The sequence below is a fragment of the Macaca thibetana genome, chromosome 14, assembly GCF_024542745.1.
Source record: "Macaca thibetana thibetana isolate TM-01 chromosome 14, ASM2454274v1, whole genome shotgun sequence".
NCBI classification, from domain to species: Eukaryota; Metazoa; Chordata; class Mammalia; order Primates; family Cercopithecidae; genus Macaca; species Macaca thibetana.
The window spans coordinates 9631284-9644890 of record NC_065591.1 but is presented as its reverse complement, the minus strand read 5'-3'; the positions used below and the strand labels follow the sequence as shown (position 1 = coordinate 9644890).

General features: G+C 59.6%; 1 protein-coding gene across 10 annotated transcripts in view; it reads right to left on the bottom strand.

Moving 5' to 3' along the window:
- Positions 1-13358, bottom strand: part of NRXN2 (neurexin 2) — a 117252-nt gene extending 103894 nt beyond the window's left edge. For 7 of the 10 annotated variants that reach the window (XM_050757083.1, XM_050757087.1, XM_050757088.1 and 4 more), the window contains exons 1-2: positions 13130-13358; positions 3020-4002 (exon numbers count right to left, since the gene is read on the bottom strand). In XM_050757083.1, coding sequence (XP_050613040.1) covers positions 3020-3752 — 733 coding nt within the window. In that variant the 5' untranslated portion in view covers positions 3753-4002; positions 13130-13358. Of the gene's footprint in view, positions 1-3019; positions 4003-13129 lie in introns of those variants that run through there. The other 3 variants (XM_050757085.1, XM_050757092.1, XM_050757084.1) reach the window with 1 other exon arrangement.
- Between the last annotated feature and the right edge of the window lie 249 nt (positions 13359-13607).

The following is a 13607-nucleotide window of genomic DNA, read 5'->3' as shown; positions in this document are numbered from 1 at the left end:
CGAACTCCTGACCTCAAGTAATCTGCCCACTTCAGCCTCCAAAGTGCTGGGATTACAGGTGTGAGCCACCGCACCCGGCTCACGTTCCCTTTTCTTACATGAATCTCACACACACACACACACACACACACACAATGGGTCAGACACACATACTCAACCATCTCTCACAGCTTCACCACAGCTGACACAAACATTCATCTGATACCAAGCCATATTATACACACATCCATCCCTCTCCCACAGTTACTCAAACACATCTTAGACACACAACCACACAACCCATATTCAGAAGCATGCACTTGTTTGCCTCATTGGAAGCCTCTGGCCAATGAATCCTCTCAGGGAATGGATACAAAGGCTCTGGTTGACCAAGGTGCCTCTGGCTGCATTTTTCATACACCCAAGCCCAATTCAGCCACAGTGAGGCCAGGGACCAGTTACCCTAACCTCCTGCAGCTCAAGCTTTCCCTCCATCAAATTAGAGGATGGTTCATCCTGTTTTCTTAGGCGGGCTTTGGGGGAAGGGTAGAGGAACCAGAGGATCAAATTAAGGTTCTGGAAAGAAAGAGTCCTCATACATTCCAGCTGTCTTACTGAAGCCTCGCATTAAAACACAGGCACATGAGCATCATACTTGGGAACTACTCACTCTACTAGGCACTAGGCTCCTATCTGCAAACACTGCTATTCAAACAGACCCATTCACACGTCAAATACACACTGCCAGACTCGCGGGCCTCTACACGCAGGCAAACACACACCGACACAGAATTTCACAGTTTAGGAAACACCTGAACTCCTTGGAGAAAGGGTGAGAAGGTGTCAGCTTAACTTAATACACAGTTCCTCATGACGTATCCCACAACCTTGTACCAATAACCCCAAGAAAACAATCCCCAGAACTTTCGAATGTATTCATCGACCACAACTACAGATACGCAGGCAAACGACACTCCCAAGTGCAGTCTTCCCACACCCAGGGCCACACCTGCAGGCTGGGCCCCTCCCATGGCTGCCCATAGGCACACAGCCACAGGACACTTATCCCCAAAGCAGTACCGGGCCATTTCGTTTTGCTGGCGCACACGTGCACATGCACACGCTCCCTCAAAAGCCTCTGCCCCTGGGAGGACGAACACACACACACAACCGCTGAGTGGCCCACAGCTTCTAGAGGGACCAGGGGAGAGGAGGGCAGGCCTGAGGCACACACGGGCTGGAAGAACAGGGACGAGGGGCGGGGAGAGACGCGCATGCGCGGCCCCCAGCCTGATAGGGGAGCCCCTTCCCACCGCCCAGCCAGACCCTTAAGAAAGAGGCTCCTCCAAGTGCCTCCTCCCCTCAGCCCCCCGACACCACAGCCCTGCCCCGGGCCGCTCAGCCCAGGGCCCGCCCGCACTTCTCCACTTCACGGTCTTGGCCGGACCCCTCCCTCCGCTGAGCCTCTCTCCCAAGCGCCATTCCATAGTCAGCCCCACAGCCCAGGGTCCCACCTCGCCCTGTCCAGCCCAGCAATCTCCCACCAAACCCGACGCTCTCAGTGGCTCCACGCCCCGTCTGTCATCAAGAGAAACTATTGGCCATCTCTGCCCCTCACCCAAACTGTCCACTCCTCGTCAGGAGCCTGAGAAGCCTCAGCCACCCTCTCCCCCGTTTTCCCTTTACTCTTTGAAGGCGCTCTGAGGATTCTGTGGTGAAAAAGAAGCCCTCCCTTCCTGGCCACAGCTTCGCAATCCCCATTCTCCCTCGCCTGCCCTGGAATCGCTATTGTGCCCTTCTCCCTACACTCAGCGTCCTCACACCTAGCCCTCATCCCTTGGTGCTTGTCCAGGCCGCACAGGCCGCACTTCCCGCCCTTCGCTCGAGGACCTTCAAAGACTGCGACCCACTGTCGACTATGCCCCCCTGCCCGAAGGCCCCACCACATGGCTCCGATCCCTGTCTCATAGGCCCTGCCCACACTGGCCTCTCCACACAGGCCCCACTCAGCCCCTCACGGTTTCACACGGGGCCCCGCCCCCTGTCTCATAGGCCCCGCCCACACTGGCCTCTCCACATAGGCCCCACTCAGCCCCTCAGGGTTTCACATGGCGCCCCGCCCCCTGTCTCATAGGCCCCGCCCACACAGGCCCCATTCAGCCCCTCATGATCTCACAGGAGGCCCAGGCCCCTGTCTAATAGGCCCCGCTCACACTGGCCTTCCACACAGACCCCACTCAGCCCCTCACAGCCTCATACAAGGTCTGCCCTGTCTCGTAGGCCCTGACCACACTGGCCTTCCACACAGGCCCTATTCATAGCCCCTCACGGTCTCACACGAGGTCCCGCCCCCTTTCTCATAGGCCCCGCCCACACTGGCCTTCCACACAGGCCCCACTCAGCCCCTCACGGTCTCACATGAGGCTCCGCCCCCTGTCTCATAGACCCCGCCCACACTGGCCTTCCACACAGGCCCCACTCACAGCCCCTCATGGCCTCACACGAGGTCCCGCCCCCTGTCTTATAAGCCCTGCCCACACTGGCCTTTCCACGCCGGCCCCACCCACCGCCCCTCACGGCCTCATACGAGGTCCCGCTCTATGCAGAAGCCCCACCCACTGTCCTCCAGGGGCCCCATGGTCCCCGCCCACTGCCTTTAATGAGCCCTGTCCACGCAGACCCCACCCACAAGCCTTCACCAGCGCCTCACAGCCCCTCACCCACCAAGCCCACAGGGCTTCGTGCACCCCACCCTCAGCAGCCCCTTCAGAACCTGGCCACACAGGCTGCCCACAGGTCGCCGAGGGACTCACGCTGACCACGCCCACGCCGGCCACGCCCGCTCGCCCCGCCCACCGCCAACCCCACGTGCCCTCGCCCGGACACGCGTCCTCGCAGTCCTGGCGCGTTCGCACCCACTCACAAGCCCTCGCGCCCAGCCCCCGTGCCTCAGGAGCCCCCACAGGCTCCGACCCCCACGGGGCGCCCCAGGCCCTCACCCCCGCGCCCAGGCGCCAGGCGGCCGCTCCCCGGAGCTCACCTTCGCTGCAGAACTTGCCGCCGAAGCCCGTGTGGCTGCAGTCGCAGCCCACCTCGCCGGGGGCCAGCACAGTGCAGAGGCCGCCGTTGGCGCAGGGGTTGCGCGCGGGCGCGCACAGCGGGTCGGCGGTGGCGCCGCGCAGGCCCTGGCTGCCCAGCAGCGCGGGGGGCCGCTCGCCCAGTTTCAGGTTGGCCAAGAGGCCGCGGAAGGGCGGCTCGTACTTGACGGTGCTCAGCGTGAGCGCCGAGAGGCGCACGTCGGGCGGGATGCCTCCCACGAACAGGTCGCTGGCCACCTGCATCTCGCGCCGCTTGGAGCGCACCTCCGCGGCGCGGGCCTCGCCGTCCACCGCCAGCGCCGTGCGGCGCGCGTCACGGGTCAGCAGCACCATGTGCCAGCGGTCGTCGGCCACCGGCGTGTCCAGCTGCAGCGTGGCCGGCTCGGCGCATGAAAGCGTGAAGCGCAGCCGCAGGCGGCCGTCTACCAGCAGCAGCTCCAGGAAGTCGCAGTCGCCGCCGTCATCCAGGTAGAGCAGCAGCGCGCGCGTGGCGTTAGTACGCAGGCTGAAGCTAAGCTCGCCGCTGCTCGCCGCGCCCGCCCAGCGCGCGTAGCGAGCCCACTGCCCGGGTCCGCCGCCGAACTCCAGGCCGTCCGCGCGCGCCGCCAGCGCCAGCAGCAGCAGCAGCAGTAGCGGCGGCGGCGGTGGCAGCCGCCACCGACTCCCGGGCGCCATGCCTCCGGCGGCCCCGGCCCCGCCCGGCCCCCGGCCCCCGCTCAGGCTTCAGAGCCGCGGGCGCATGGGGCGGGAGGGGGCCGGGAGCTCCCCGCGCCGAGCGGGGCTCTCTTGCCGGCTCACAGTGCCATGGGCCCGGCCGCGGGGCGAGGCGCGCAGAGGGCCAGGCGCCGGCTTCCCTCGGGTGGCGGCGGCGGCGGCGGCGCCCCTCCCCCGCCGCGGGCTCCGACGGAAGAGCGGGGAGGGATGCCTGCGGGAGAACAGAGAGGAAAGGGTTAATGAGGGGCTCCAACGACAGGGGCTGTCGGTGCCGGGCTCCCCACTCATATCAGCAGGCACCAGACTGTTTCCCTACATAACTTAGAGAGGCCCTGACCTGCAGAGGGTTCCGAGGCAAGAGACACGGATTCCGGGGGCCAGCACTTGGGAGAGATGGCACGCACTAGGGGCAGCATTGGTTTGAGATGTCGACAGGGAGAGGTGACACGTTCCAGCCCTGTAAGAGCCCAACCCATCTGCCCGCGCCCTCACCCTCTCAAAGGACCTGGGTGTCAGGACCAAGGCCAGCTCCTCGAGCGAGGCTAGTCACTCTCCTCGGCCTGGTGACCCCAGCCCCTTCTCTGAACCGCCCAACGTCTTTGCCTGGCTCCCACCTCCAGCCACTGTTCCTCTCATCAGCCCTTGATACTGGATAATGAAGTTGCTAAATAATTCATTGGGATTAATTAAATGCCAATTCGTCAATGGTATCACAGGGTAACCAGACTGGGAAGGGGGCAAGGGAGAGAAGCCAGCCAGGACCCAGATATCCAGGCCCCAAGCCCTCTCTATCCTAGCAGGGACACTGGCATCCAATTCTGTGTCTTCAGTTCCCCCAAAACCACGCTCGCCCCTTCCCAGGCCCCAGCCTCTCTGCTTATCAACCCAGGTCCTTTCTGAAGCTAAATGTCTGTCATCCTCAACTTCCAGTTCTCGGTGCTCAGCCTCAGGACTGGCCCCACTACCTGGGCTCTCTTCACCCTTCAGTTCCCTCTGCGCACCCCCCACCCAAGATTGGGGGAGCCACCAGGAGGCAGGCAGGCTCATTTGCATAAAATTGCCTTTCTGAAATGATTACCCTTGTAACGGGCTGTCAGAGAGCAATTTATACCCCACGCCGGGGAGGGGAATTTGCATCTCGTTAAACTCCAAGTCGTAATTATTTATATCCAACAACCCTCCTGAATATTGCATTGATTTTATTTTGGGGAGGGAGGGAGGGAAGGAGGTGGGGAGAAGCCTGGGAGAGAAGCAGGGAGGGGCTAGAGTTTAGAAAAAGACAGGGAAAGACTGAAGCAAGAGGGGAGAGAAAGAGGAAGGAGAGGAAGTGCCTGAAAAGTGACAGAGATGGAAGAGTAATGGAGGAGAAAGGTGGCCTAGTGGGGAGAAATGAAAGAAAAGACAGAGAAAATTAAATTCCAAATCCAAACAGCATTTGTCAGTGCCCTGGGTGCTGGGCATTTTTACAAATGTCATTTTACATAATCACTCTGAGAAGTCCCATTATTCTCATTAACCCCTGGGGAAACCCAGGTAAAGAGATCTGGGGACTTGCCCAAGGTCACGTGGCCAGTCAGCAGGGAACTGAGACTCAGATCCAAGTCTGCTTGACTCCAGCATCCCCAGGAAATAGAAAAAGCACAGGACAGCCACAGGTGTAACTCAGTGAGGTGAGAACCAGAAGATAAGGAGAAGGCTGACTTTGGGAGGGGAAGGCTGCAGAGGTGCAGTGAGGAGCCAAAGAGCTATATGGATGGAAACGAGGGACCTCCTAAAAAGCCATAGCGAGGGGGCATCTGGAGAGTAACCCTTGTGCAGAGGAAGATTGGACAGAAAAGGCCTCAGAAGGTAGTCAGGAGCGTTGGGGGAGCCATCTCCAAGAGGCCCGTAAAGCTCAGCCCTTGGGTCCTGCCATCCAACTCCTGACTGCTGCCCTCCCAATCCTACAAGGCTCCAATGTCCTGCCCCAGCACCCCTCCAAGGACTGCCTCTGCCTGGGCAGTGGGGAGGAGATCCAGGCAAGCAGCCCCCACTCCTTACAAACACTGTCAGGTTATATATAGCTTTGCCACTGCCTCTCCTCATTGGGTAATGGAGATAATTAACATGTGCGGGCTAATTAGCCAATCAAATTAAATGCAGCACCTGCTCCCAGCCTGATTGACGCCCTCACCCCCCCACACACACATGCATCCCCAGCCCAGGGCAGGGAAGGGGGCTCCTCAGGCGTCGCGGGAGGGAAAGGTCTAAGCTTTTCCTCTTTTCCAGAAGGGGTAGCCAAAGACCCTCAGCAAAGGGACAGCCCTGTGGCCAGAAGAGTGACCAGCGTGCCTCCCTCCCTCCCTGCTAGGGTCTCCATCTCAGTCTGGCCTGGCCTAGCCTCTGTCTGCTGCTCTCCCAGCACCCACCCCCACCTCCGGACACTATTTTGGGGAGGGAATTAATTAGCTATCGATTTCCACTGGCGGAGGGAATAGGATTTCGTGCTGCTGTCCACTCACCCCCAAGCTCAGAATAGGAGGGATTCTTTCATCTGCCTCACCCCCAGCCCAGACCCCCTGCCATGGTCACATCCACCACCCTTTAGGGAGATGGCAGACGGGTTCTGTGGGAAAAGCTAGGGGCAGGAAGTTGGGGGAGGACAGATAGAGTGAAAGATGGTGGGGAGGCTGTCAGAGGCTGGAAGGCAGATGCCTGGGTCCTGAGAGCCAAAGGGAATGTTATCTGGGTGGAGGGGCAGGGAGGTGAAGGGGGTGAGAGTCCAGGAGGTAGAGGTTCTACTGGTCCATGTGGAGGGAGAGTGGGAGGGGTGCCGTGCAGGCAGGCTTCTGTGAGCCAGTTCGGGGACAGAGGCTGGGCTTATGCGGTGCCTCCAGGGAGGGTCAGAAGCAAGGTCTGGGCCTGTGGCCCCTCAAGGTTCATTACTCATTCTCCCCGCAGCCCACAGCTCTGCAGCAGAGGCCAGCCAGGCTGCTGGGGGCACAGGGGCTGCGGGGCTGACCAGGAGGAAGCCCCAGCACTCCCTGAGTCCTCTCTCCCCAGGGATCCACGGGCCCTTGGGGTGGCTTCACGCTTGCCAGGCAGAGATGGCCCCAGGAGGAGTGAGCCAGCAGACACCTGGGTCCTTTCCATTCCCACACTCAGTGTCCAGGAAACGTGCTGCTCTTTCCCTCGCCTTTCCCCTCCCCACGCCTCTCCCACCCCAGGCCCAGGCTGCAGCCGACCCAGCCTCCAACCCACCCTTCTCCCAGAACACAGGGGGCTCCTGCTACCCTGGGATGCTCCATCCTTCCTCAGCTCCTGGAACTCAGCAGCAACCCTTTCTCCAGAGGTCTCCCCACAGGCCAGGGCCATTGCCTCACATGGCCACATCAAGTAAACAGTGTCCCCTGGAGTTGTACAAGGCAACAGCTCTTCCCCAGGTTTATGCAATGCAGAGGAAGCCCCCTGCACCCACAGCATCCAAGTACTGCCCCCCCCAGGGCCCACTTTTCTTCTTCCATTGCCCACTGCCAGTGCAGGGACACTGCAGGGTGGCCCTGGGGTACCTGCCTGCTCACTGACGTCAGTGCAGTGCACACTGCCACCCAACCCACTGCTGGCCCAGAGCCACCACACCTCTGAGGAGCTGACCTCCTGAGTAATCCTGGGGTTCTGCACCCAGTCAGCTCCCTAGTGCCTCCCACAGATAAGACTCAGCAGCCTTGGGCCAGTGGTGCCCAAGCTGGAGTGGATGGGGCAGGGAGTGGCTAGGCTGCCCTCAGGACTTCTGCTGCCTCTCCCCAACATTACCCTCTCCCAATAACTCAACATTACCCTCTCCCAATAACTCAACATTACCCTCTCCCGATAACTCAACATTACCCTCTCCCGATAACTCAACATTACCCTCTCCCGATAACTCAACATTACCCTCTCCCGGTAACTCTTCCTGGGTCCTCCTAGGCCAGGGCCTCCTCCTCATCTTCCCATGGCCAGGTCAGTGCCACTGAAGCCTCTGGGCTGCAAGCTTTGGGCTCCGTCTGCATCAGATACCAGGCTGGACCCCATGTACACTGTCTTATTCAATCCTTCAGCTTCTAGGAGGTCATTTTGTCACTCTGGCTTACAGACCAGGAAGCTGAGCTTAGAACGATGAATTCACTTGCCTGAGGCCACAGGGCAGGTAAAGGGTGTGAGGGCTCCAAGGCATTTCTTTTACCACTGTGTCTGGGGGTCAGAGCCACCCTCCTCTGATCTGGCCTTCACAGGGGACACGGTTCTCTCAGGTGCCCCACTCTAAAGCCCACTCTTGGGACTGGGAGACAGAGACCTCAGAGCTCATGGGGTTCATCTTCTCCTTTTTTCCTGATGTGGAAACTGAGTCCCAGGGAGGGGCAGTGAGCTGGCCCAGGATCACACAGAAAAGCAAGACTAGAACCAAGGTCGCTGGCCTTCCATTCCAGACACCTCCCATTGCACTTGCTGACCTAGACCTGGGCCCTCCCTCCTGCCTGACCAAAGGCCTCAGCCCCACAGCACCAGGGGCATGTATGCAAATAGTGATCCATGCCCACACAAGCAGAGCCCCTGGCCAAGGGCCCTCTCCCCACATCCACACAGCCCCCTCTCTGTCAATGCCCACACACACAAACACACGCCCATACACACACCTCCAGCCATGGGGATGCCGGCCTCCCTCTGGCTCTCCTCTCCTCACGCCAGCATCCTCTCATGCCAGCTGGGAGTGAGACAGCAGGGGCCTCCTCCAGGCGCCAGGGAGGAAGAGCTGGGTTTACACACATTCTGGTGGCCCCAGAAGGCAGCCCGTGGACAGGTGGGAGAAGTGCGTGCTACGGGGGGAGATTTTGGCTCAGGCTAAAGAGAAACTTGCTGGCTGGCAATCTAAAGCATCCAACAATGGAGTAGGCTGCCTCGGGGGGCGGTGAGTTCCCCGTCTGTGGAGGTGTTTGAGGTGAGACCGGATGACTGCTGCTCAGAGAGGCTCGGCGTGGGGGAGGCTCTTGAATCATATGGAAGAGGACAGAGGACTGCTTGACCCCTGAGGTTCTTTTCAGGTGCAGAGTGTTTTTTGGAGGGTCCCTTCTCCCCCATGAAACTCCAGGCAGGATTGGCAGACAGTGAACAGTTCCTACCTCCCCTTCCTTCCAGCCATGATGATCTGGCAGAAAAAAAGGGAAGACCCCATGCCTGTCCACACCCAGCCATAACCTCAGCAGCAGCAAAAACAAGACAGCACAGTGGTTAGAGGCACTGGCTCCAAAGCCTGGGTTCAAATGCCACCTCTACCCCTACCCAGCTGTGTGATCTTTGGTAAGTTACTCAGCCTCTCTGTGCTTCACTTTCTTTATGTATAAAATAGAGATAGTAATAGTGTTGTCAAAATTAGAATTAACATACATAAAGCACCTAGCACAGTGCCTGGCATAGACTAACGTGTGAAAAAAAAAAAAGTGTGTCGTATTAATGATTATTTTTAAAACTTCTCATCTCGGCCTTTTACAGTTTGCAGTACTGAGTGCCTAGTGTTTCCTTTGATCCTCACCAGGGTTTGGTGAGAAAAGTAAGCAAGACAAGTATTATCACTGCTCCTTTTACAGATGAGGAAATAGATACTCAAAGTGGAGAAGGGACTCACCCAAGGTCCCACAAATAGTAAATGGTGGAGCTGGGATTCAGATTTGGCTCTGTCTGATCCCTATCCCTCGTGTCCTCCTCAACTCTGCTGGTCAATTGTCCTGACTCAGAGGGCAGGAGAAGTAACAAACAGGTCTAAAGATAAGTCAGAGTCCCATGCCAGGGTGGGCTGGGCATGAGTGAGCATGTCCACGGGTCTCCAAGCAGCTCTCTGTGTCATGGAGAGAAGCAGGGAGCGGGCTGGGCCCAGGAGCTGGTAGCTCAGGGTGCACAGGACAAGGCTGTTGCCACTTTGTGGCGCTGGGGAAGCAGGTGGGCTGGGGATGGAGGTGCAATGGAATGACTCGGTGCAGTGGGGGCCAGAGGACAGATGCATGGGAGCATGGAGGTAGGTGGTGGGAGGGATAAGCACCAAGCGTACCTATGCTGTGCACAGCTGCGGCACAGCAGCCTGGGTGGGTGCACCCCAGTGATGCAGAGGGGACAGATGGCTTCCGGGGCGGCCTTGTGAGTAAGCACGAGGTGCTTGGGAATGTTCCTAAAGGTATCTATGACAGGTGTGTGTATGCGTGTGTGTGTGCGTGTGTGTGTGCAGGGAAGGTTATGATAATGACAATAAAAATAGCTACCTTTTATGGGGACCTTCTATGTGCCTGACAAATACATCAAAGTAAGGTTTACAGCGTGCTTCGCACAGGGCCAGGCACACAGTAGGTACACAATAAATATTCTTGTTACTACTGTCATTGCCATCATTGTCCTCTCAGTGAGTCCTCGTAACATCCCATTAGGTAGGGATGAGGATCCCATTTCACGAGTGAGGAAACTGAGCCTCACTGAGGACCACAGCGGAGTCCCAGCCTCACCCTCACCCCACCATGCCAAACAGCGGTGGTGGCAGTAGGGAAGCAGCTTCGTAAATGCTAACAAAGTGCCACGCACACCCCTGAAGGTGTGCACCAGACTGTTTGTTGAATGAGTCTCCGAGAGCCCACAGGCCCGTCAGTGTGGAAGGGGCAGGGGTGGAGGAGCTGCACCAACAGATGGAGCAGCAGGGTGGGTGGCAGGTGAGGACACACAATCGGGGCATCCCCGTGGGGTCTGGACTTGGGAGCTGCGAATGAAAGGACAGTGTCTCCAGTGCACAGGCAGGTGTAGGGGCCCCTGTGCCTGTGGACTGATGCGGGGGGTGGTGCCACTTAGAAATGGGAAGGCTCCCAGGGCAGCCAGGTATAGCTGGGGGCTGGACTCCACCAGGAAGGGTCATGGTTGTGACCAGGAGGGGTAGGAGGCCCTGGGCCGAAGGTACAAAGATAAGTGAGTGAGAGAGAAAGTAGAAGAGAGGTTTAGGGGGTGAGCCACAGCATAAAGTGTATTAGCAAGTGTGTGCTGGTGTGTACACGCACGTGCACACACACAAAGGCCTGGGGCAAAGTGCTCAGCACCCAGACAGACATGCACATGGTACTTCAGGATGAGCTTGCTGGGGTCAGGGACTGGTATGTCTAGGAGGGTGTGCACACGTGCTGTGAAGACCTGGGAGGGATGGGGTGTCTAGAAGGAGAGGGTGTGTTGCAGGGACTGAAGGTGTATGAGGAAGAAGCACAGGTGTGCCTGCAATGGCTGTGAGCCTGGGGAGGTGAGTGGTTGGATGGGGGCTGTGTGCATCCAAGGGTGAGGGCTGGCAGTGCGGCGCTTGGGGCTCTGGGGGCACGTAGTGACCTGTGTGTGTGTTGTGTACATGACAGCAAGGCACCTGGGGGAGGTCTCAAGGAGGCAGGCACGAGGTGGCAGCCTCTCTGGGTGGGGAATGTGGGCGGTATGCTGCCAGGAGGTGTATTGTGTACGCAGGTGTGTGTGCCTGTGTAGGTGTGTGTCTGGGTGGGTGCCACTGAGCCTGTGTATCATTGTCAGAGTGTCTGTGTCACTGGCAAGGGCAGGCGGGAGGGAGCAGCTGGACCTGGGTAGTGACTGAGCCTGGAAGGAAAGAGGGGTCCCCACCAGCCACTCAATCACCCAGTCCCTCCTCTCAGAACTCCACTGTCATATGGATTCAACCCAGGCCAAGACGCCAGGAGAGGCCCAGGCTCCTGGAAAGAGCTGCCCAGCAGCCATGGCCGGTTGATCCATCCCACCCACCCTTGTGGATCTGAGGACAGGATGGGTCTGAGAATACTTCCTCTAGCATGAATGGAGAGCCCCCAGCACACCCTTCTCCCCTGTCTCCCAAAAGATCCAGCCACACCTCAGATGCCAGTATCCCTGGAGCCATCCCTGGAAGCAAGAGGAGCTAGGGACTGAGGGGCTGAAGCACCCACAAAACAGAAGACCTCACAGTTAGTGGACCACAGACCTCCCTCCCCTTCTCCTTCCCTCCCCCTTCTTTCTTTCTCCTTCTCTGGCAGAAGACAGAGAAAGTAAGACCCTAATGTCTACCCTCCCCCAAAAGGAACACCCAGACACTGGGAAGGTGGACAAGAGGGAAGGATAAGAATGAATGGAAGAGGAGAGATGCCCACCCGCCAACACATACAAAAACAGGGCTATCTGGAAGCCCCCAGGGCAGCCAAGGGACTGGGGACCCAAGACCCACCCCCTAAAAATCTCTTTCATTATTCCAGGTGGACAGCCTCCTCCTTCACCTCCAGACACCATGAAAAAGCCCCTCCCAGCCCTTGCTAGCTCAATGAGGCATCGAATGCCCTCTCCCAAGACTCAGGAGGGGGCTGAGAGGAAAGGAGACAACAGCACCCCAAAGCCAGTTGTGCCCCCAAGAGCCCATCAAGGGTTCAAAGGCTCATACCCCAACCCAAAGACCCCAGGGAAGACTGCTGCTTCAGCTGGGGGAGGAGGCTGGGACATGAGAAATGGTCCCTTCCTCTTTAGGGGTGGGGGAGCAAGCCAAGGGCCCTGCAGCTTCCTCTCCCCCTGCAGCACTCTCTGACCAGAACCCTGTCACCGCCCCCAGCGCATTCCCACCCCAGCAAAGCCCCCTCCTACTGATTTCCCAGTCTCCCTCTCTCATCACCCCCAGCCTTCCCCCGCAAGCTTCCGCTCCTCTCCCTCAGACCCCATCTTCCCCAGCTCTCCACCAGCACAGACCCATCCCTGCCTGGAGCACCTTGGCACATTCCCCTCTGCCCTCTCCCAATAACCTCTTCTCGCCTTGGCTCCCATCCCCCAGGAAAGCCTGGTCCTCAGTGGGTCCTCTCAGGACGAAGCCCTTGGCCTGGCCCCTTTCCTTCCCTCTCCACTTCTCTCTCCTCTCCAGCCCCCTCTCCTCTCCTCCCACGAAGCCCAGTTTCTCACTGGTTAGACCCTCCAGAACACAACAGCCCCTCTGGCCCGGCGCTGCTTCCAGCCTCTGGGGCTAGCACAGATTGGGGACCCCCCTTTTAGAACCCCCTCACAGTCCTCTGGATGCCCCTCCTTCTCTCCCCATCCCTTCCCCCAAAGACCCTCCCTCCCACCCCTCCCCGTTCTCCCCAGCTGTCAGGGCCAGTGCCCCTTCCACAGGAGCCTCCGACCCCCAAGCCCCCAGAAGCTTTGCCTCCTCTCTGTCACCCGGCCAGCCCTCTCAGCGCGGCGCCCCCGCCCCCCAATTCATCCGTCCTGCCTCCCCCGCCCCCTCCGATCCGCTCCCCTCCCCCGATCGGCTCCCGCCCCCCGCCTGTCTCCGCCGCAGCCCCCCTCCTTTTTACCTGGTTCTCGGGGCGCCAGAAGCTGGAGGGTGGGTAGCAGAGCCACAGGGCCGCCCCGTCTCCGTCTCGGGCGGGTGGCAGAGCCGGGGCTAGCGGTGTCTGCCGCCTCGCGCCTCTCTCACTCCCCGCCGCGTCCCCGCCCGCCCGCCCCGCCGCGGTGCCTCTCCGAGGAGGATGCTCCGCGAGTCAGGGCGGCTGCTCCCGCCGCCGCATCCCTGCAACACCGACTGACGGCAGCATCAGCACCAGTGCCCGCCCCCGAGACGCGCGCATTGGACCACACTGCGCTGACGGACGAGCAGTGCAGCCAATGCAAGGGCGCAGAAGCCGTCAGTCCGGCGGCTCCACAGGCCCACTCCCTCCCCCGCGCGGGACCCAGGCGTCCCGGCTCCGCGGCACCCGCGCTCCTCCCAGCCTCTCGAGGTTCTGGGGCGCCCGGGCCCCCAACCAGGCGGACCCCAAACCCGGCCTCAGTGTC